This window comes from Tasmannia lanceolata, unplaced genomic scaffold (genome assembly GCF_043159265.1).
Source record: "Tasmannia lanceolata isolate RefF3 unplaced genomic scaffold, GAP_Taslan_0.1 ptg000015l, whole genome shotgun sequence".
NCBI lineage: Eukaryota > Viridiplantae > Streptophyta > Magnoliopsida > Canellales > Winteraceae > Tasmannia > Tasmannia lanceolata.
The window spans coordinates 45,401,940-45,408,463 of record NW_027518692.1 but is presented as its reverse complement, the minus strand read 5'-3'; the positions used below and the strand labels follow the sequence as shown (position 1 = coordinate 45,408,463).

The 6,524-nt window shown below is 41.7% G+C and overlaps 1 protein-coding gene across 1 annotated transcript; it reads left to right on the top strand.

Annotated features, from left to right (window-relative positions):
- The first annotated feature begins 370 nt into the window (after positions 1-370).
- Positions 371-6,152, top strand: LOC143847557 (putative pectinesterase/pectinesterase inhibitor 34). Its single transcript, XM_077356446.1, has 3 exons — positions 371-1,462; positions 3,578-3,711; positions 5,172-6,152. The coding sequence occupies exons 1-3, from the start codon at positions 525-527 to the stop codon at positions 5,867-5,869; spliced, it is 1,770 nt and encodes a 589-aa protein (XP_077212561.1). The 5' UTR covers positions 371-524; the 3' UTR covers positions 5,870-6,152.
- Positions 6,153-6,524: the final 372 nt, after the last annotated feature.

Here is a 6,524-nt window from a genome sequence, read left to right as displayed (position 1 = left end):
ATAAGCCTCACAATTATAATCACGTTTTTAATGTATGGCACCATCCATCATTAAACCCAATAGTAAAAGGTCTGTCCAATAAAAAATATATGTGGGCCCACTTGTACTCTTAGTCCATGGATCTACACGTCTACTCGACCCTATCCCATATCCCAAAGGCATTATTTTATATAAATCATTTTTTATTTAAATCAGCAACAATAAATTCCAATAATGTTAATATTTATTTATGGGATTTGCTAGGGACCATCCCACAAGGGGATGTTGCACGAGAGCAGATACTTTTGAATAGATTTTGTCTTATTCATCGGAGGTGGCAGCTCTCTCCTACAAAAGCCCTTCCACCAACTGCCTTCCCCATATGGTCTCTCTCATTGGTCTCGTGGGAGTTGAGTCCAGCTAGCTACTCTATTCCTCTCTATACCCCATAAATTGACGTGCCATTAATCTCCCATGCACCTATATATATATAAACTAAACTCCCCTCCCCTCCCCCCACAACCCATATTGTTTCTCGCCAAAACATGGGTTACGATAGGCTCGTACATTCCGAACCTGTAGCTTCGGCTTCCGATCCTAAGGTTAGAAACAACCCAAAACCCAATCAAAAGCGAAAGCTCCTAGCCTTCCTCGCCTTGATTTCTTTAGCTCTCCTCATAATAGCATCAGGGATCTCAACAGCGCTTCTGGTTCGGTCCCGAACCAGAGACTCGGACGACTCCGAGCCTATTAGCACCACGCAAGCCATATCCCGAGCCTGCAGTCGAAGCCGGAACCCTACCCTATGCGCCGACTCGCTGGCGAAATTTCCCGGCGCGGTCAACGCCGGAGCAGGTGACCTCGTCCACGTGTCGGTCAACATGACGCTCCACCGGCTGAGCAAGGCGCTGTACGGAGCATCGGCGATATCCAACGTGGCAATGGGCCTGCATGCCAGGTCAGCGTACGAGGACTGCCTGGAGCTTGTAGAAGATTCCATGGATCAACTCTCTCAGTCTCTACTCTCAGTTACGCCGGGGGGAGGAAAGCCGGTGGGGTCACCGGAAGACGTGCACACTTGGCTGAGCGCGGCACTCACGAATCAGGACACGTGTACGGAGGGGATGGAAGATGTGACAGAGCCATTTGTGAAGGAACAAATGGCGAGGCAACTGAATGGCGTGGCAGATCTAATAAGCAACTGCCTTGCTGTCTTTGCAGTGGCAAATGGGAATAAGGACTTTTCTGGTATTCCGATCCAAAACCGGAGGAGGAAGCTGATGACGTCTGGTTTTCCGGGCGGTTTTCCAGCGTGGGTGAGGAGAAGAGAGAGGAGGCTGTTAGAGATGAGTGTGGGAGCGATTCAAGCAGATATTGTGGTGTCAAAAGATGGGAATGGGACGTATAAGACGATTGAAGAGGCGATTAAAGCGGCACCGGAGCTGAGTACTCGCCGCACGATTATTTACATAAAGGCGGGAAGGTAATTTAAGTTAACATTACAAAAGGGTATTGATACGATTTGAGAATTGCACATATTCAGCTTGTCTTTTCTGACTACTTTTTTTGCAAACTGTAATAACTAATAACCTTTGAAAGCTGTTTAGATAATAAAAGACCGGATGAATTAATGCAATTATCAAAACGTGGTAGTGCCGATATTAGTATATTACAAAACGACACTTTAATCTATTAGAGTGGATTAGAGAATTTGGCGGAAAGGCATTTTGTCTGCGGACTTTTGAAGGAGAGAACAGCTACGCAGTCTTACTTTTTTCTAGACAATTTGTCTTATTCATTAAATTCATTGACCTGGGGTTCTGGGTATTTGCTATTGAGTAATGGAACTGATATTGTCAGCCTTCTTTTTGGAAATATACATCTATTCACTTGCGTTCCGGGAAAGCAAATCTCTCGACAACAGCCTCTTTTTTCCTTTGACAAGACAGAATTCTGGTTTTCACTTGCTTTCCTTAGAAAGTAACAAGCCTAGGTGGAAAATGTCAAATAATGACATGAAAATTACCAAAAATGATGTGAAAATGTCTATTTTCTCATGAGTGTGGGAAACCAAATCTCACTAGTTTGGTCGGATTTGTTTTCCCAGGAAAACTAGTGAAAAATGTCTTTTCCTAATGTCACGCCAGATTCTCGGAGAACCTTTTCTTTTTCTTTTCCCGGAAAACAAGTGATCAGAGCCTAAGTTCAACCACTTGTGTCGGTCTGTGACAAAATTAAATCAATATCAGAAGTTCCTTGCAAAAACCATGATTCCCTTTTACTGTTTTTGTTTCTTTCAAGGACATGCATCTATATTCATGAAAATGTTGTTAGATTTATTCACAAAATTCATATTCATAATGAAGAAACTGAATTTCTCGAAATTCATTTGCTAGGGACCATGGTCCAAGGCATTTCTCGGATGGGCTGTTGAATGGGAGAACAGCCACCTCACATGAATTAAATGAATAAGACAAAATTTAGCCTATGTGGCTGCTCTCTCATGCAACAGCCAATGCCTTCCGCGATGGTCCCTAGCAATACCTTATATAATTACTCGTACTATCATTGTCATAACTTCCCTTGTTGTTTGGTAAACATTTATTTCCAGCGTAGGTACCCCTACCAATTAGACTTCAAATCTGCGTCCTTGTGTAAAGTGTAAACTATTCATCCAGAAAATGTTATGTTTGCACCTTTTCTTTGAAATTCCTCCCTCATTTGGATACTCTCAAATTAGGGATTTGGATTTGGAAATCTATAGATTTCATATCTAGGATTTCAAATCCGAGGTTTTGCAATCTCGAGTACCTATGGATACTCTAATTGGTTGTTTCACAGCCGAAGTCAAATAAACTCTTTTCTTCTCATCCTATTTTTTCATTTGGTCTTGATTTGCTCCCCCCCAGGAAGGGAGAATAAAAATAGGATCGGAAAGGTATACTAATTCCGATTCTTGAATCTGTCATCCGATCCAAACACACCCTATGTCGGGACCGGTGCTGAACTCATACTTAAAAAGTTAGCCATTAAGGAGTGGGTGCCCAAATCCGTATAAGCCCATCCACACCCTTCAAGTTTTCTGATATGGGATATTTGCTTTTGTGTGAAACCCCTAACAATCTCCCCTTCTACGCAGAAGCAAAGTGGGAACTATCAGATCTTCCATGAGGGACTTTTCCATCCTTCGGAGAAAGGCGTTATTTATCTTTTATACTTTAACACTCCCCCGCATATGTGGCCCACTTGGCAAACACGTGGCACATGTGGATTTTTGCTTTCCGGGAGGTTTGAACTCAAGACCTTTGGCTCTGATCCTCTGCCCTGGCTCTGACACCACTTGTCGAGACACGAGATAATACTTACCTGATAAAAGCTAGCCATTAAGGGGAGGATGCCCTAAGGCTAAATCCTTATAAACCAATCCATATCCTTCAACTTTTCCCATGTGTGATCCTTGCTTTTGTGTGAAACCCCCATCACCCTAAATGCATCATCCAATCCGCAACAACATACAGATTTGCAAATGCTCATTCTACAATTTCTATCACACTTGATTTAAAAGGAGTCTTGATAGAATTTCTATTGTGAAGTTCAGGTACGACGAATATCTGAAGGTAAGGAGGAAGAAGACGAACCTGATGTTCATCGGAGACGGGAAGGACAAGACTATCATTGCCGGGGGTAGAAGTATTTTTGACAATATTACAACATTCCACACCGCTACCTTCGGTAAGAGCAGACTAAAAACTGGCTTACTCTGCATTTCCCCACTCAAGACTGTTTTAACAACATCCACTTGAACATAGAAATTATGACTTTATGAGTAAGCCTCTTTGCCTTTTAAAATCCAAGAATACCTTTACTTGACAAGGTGTTAAGGCTATTGATATTCGCACCACAGTGTTTTGATAATCGGGCAAATTCATCTGGTCTTTTATTATTTAACCAGTTGTCAAACACTAACAATTCCCAAAAGCTCAGTCAATAAAAAAGACATGATGAGTCAGTCCAATTATCAAAATATGGTAGTGTGAATATCCGTGGTCATTCTTTAATCTACAAAAATGTTTGGACTCCATAGAATGTGGAATGCCCTCAAGTGTATAAGGGTCGTATTATAAGAATCTTAGCACCGTAATTTTGTGATATTTGCACTACTAAATTTTGTTAATGAGACAAACTTACCTTGTCTTTTCTTTTTTTCTTGATTAATTGTCTTTTCTTTTTTAATTGGCTGCTGAGGTTTCTCAGGAATTCTAATAACTTTTGACAGCTGGTTAAATAGTAAAAGACAAGGTGTGTTTGCCTCATTATCAAAACATTTTAGTGGTATTATCAGTAGCCTTTTGCAAAATATGACCACAAAAGTTATTTTAGAATTGCAACAATAGGGTATTAATAATAATAAATGTTTAAGGCATTTTTGGAATGGTAAGTGGTAAGGCTTTAGAGAATGTCGAAGAAGATAAAAAATGTTTGAATGAAGTGTTTCTCCTGTGGACCCTTGTGCAAGTGGACTACTGTCGAAAATCACATGTGCGTTTCTAACCATCTGTACAACGGATATTGTCCCCTTGTGTAGGTGTGGCCATGTTTCCTGTTTTCGTGTGACCATGTGTGCTGTTGAGAAAAGACTGGTGGATAGAAAATGACCTTACAATTCTAATAATCACTATCCAGTCGCCTAGATGAGGTGGGTGCTTCCTCTTGACCCTTGGTTTGACATGCCATGGTTGTCTGGGGGCCCCCATACGGTCTTCGTCCTTTGCGAAACAGGAATCCCATTTATAAGATAAATGACTTAAGCCATGTTTGTCGACCATGAATTTTTTTTCCATGGAATATTAGGCTATCAAGTGTTGAGAGAGGGGTATGTTGAGAGGGCATGAGGATGCGAAGTGGCTAAAAAATAGAGAACAAATAAATCATATTTTGAGTGGAGTTTTTATTTTACTTGTTTTTCAGCAATTTCCTTCCCTCTCTTCACTCTGCCCCTCTCAGGTCTCCTCCTCTCCCTTCATCCCCCAAACATTAGGTAAGCTAATAATTCATGGTTGCCAAACATGGCCATGGCCTACGTGAATCTGTTAAGTAGCCTAATCTATAAGCCAACGATCAAATCTTTCTATCAATACTAGAGGTTTTGTAGAAATTACTAATCCGGTCCGTCCACTTATCTCCATCCACAGCGGCCACGGGAGATGGTTTCATCGCACGTGACATCACATTCGAAAACTGGGCGGGCCCGGAGAAGCATCAGGCAGTGGCCCTCCGTGTGGGTGGGGACCATGCAGTCGTCTACCGGTGCAACGTAATTGGTTACCAAGACAGCCTATATGTCCACTCCCAACGCCAATTCTATAGGGAATGTGACATATACGGTACAGTAGATTTCATCTTTGGTAATGCAGCTGTTGTCTTTCAGAATTGTAGCCTCTATGCCCGAAAGCCAATGCCACTCCAAAAGAACACAGTGACAGCCCAAAATCGCAAGGATCCAAACCAAAACACCGGCATCTCAATCCACAGCTGCCGGATCCTAGCCACCCCGGATCTCGTAGCATCTAAATCGAATTTCTCCACTTATCTGGGCCGTCCGTGGAAAATGTACTCCCGTACTGTCTACATGATGTCCTACGTGGGGGACCACATACACCCGGCCGGGTGGCTTGAGTGGAATGCCACTTTTGCTCTTGACACATTGTACTATGGTGAGTACTTGAATTTTGGGCCGGGCGGGGCCGTCGGCCAGCGGGTCAAGTGGCCCGGTTATCGGGTCATCACGGACCCACTAGAAGCGGTCAAGTTCACCGTCGGACAATTCATTTACGGTTCTTCGTGGCTACCGTCGACCGGAGTTGTGTTTATCGCCGGGTTATCGGTTTGAGATGCATGTATAGTGGGATGGGTTAAGTAATTTCCTTTTTTTTCTTAAAAATATATATTATTTTTTCTTTTCCCTATGTTTCTTTCGACGTAATTAAATGGGTGTAAAAACAAATTTTTACGTCCATTTTCACACTTAAAAATGAGCTTAAAATTTGTTTTACGTCGGAAAAATGGAGCCAAAAGGAAAATAATTGTTGCCGGGCTCGCAGGCTTTCCTTTTGCTAATTGGATGTGTAATTCTATTCTCCACCTTGCAAGTCTAATTGTACTATCTTTTTTAATCCTTCCTCTCTTGTTTGGAATGTTCCCAGTGGAAAAATAAATTTTTTCTTAGCTACAAGCAAAACTAAGGGTAGAAATGGTTAGCATTTTCGAAATAATTGTTGCCAAAATGCTTAAGTGTGCTTATTTTTAGTCTTGTATTATGTATTGTTTTCTATTTGAGTAGAATTTCAGTCCTTGGGTGGTTGTTTCTATGTGACCTTTAACAGGGTTCTAACAGAGTTCAATATGAGACTGTATTACTATTCTTTTCATGTGGGTTTGAGCTGATTCTCAACGTTGGACTCTAGAAGAATTTGATCTTGCACCACATTCTCACACACATGCATTTGAAATCCTAATGAGAATAGGAAATAAGAAGATTCCTAATT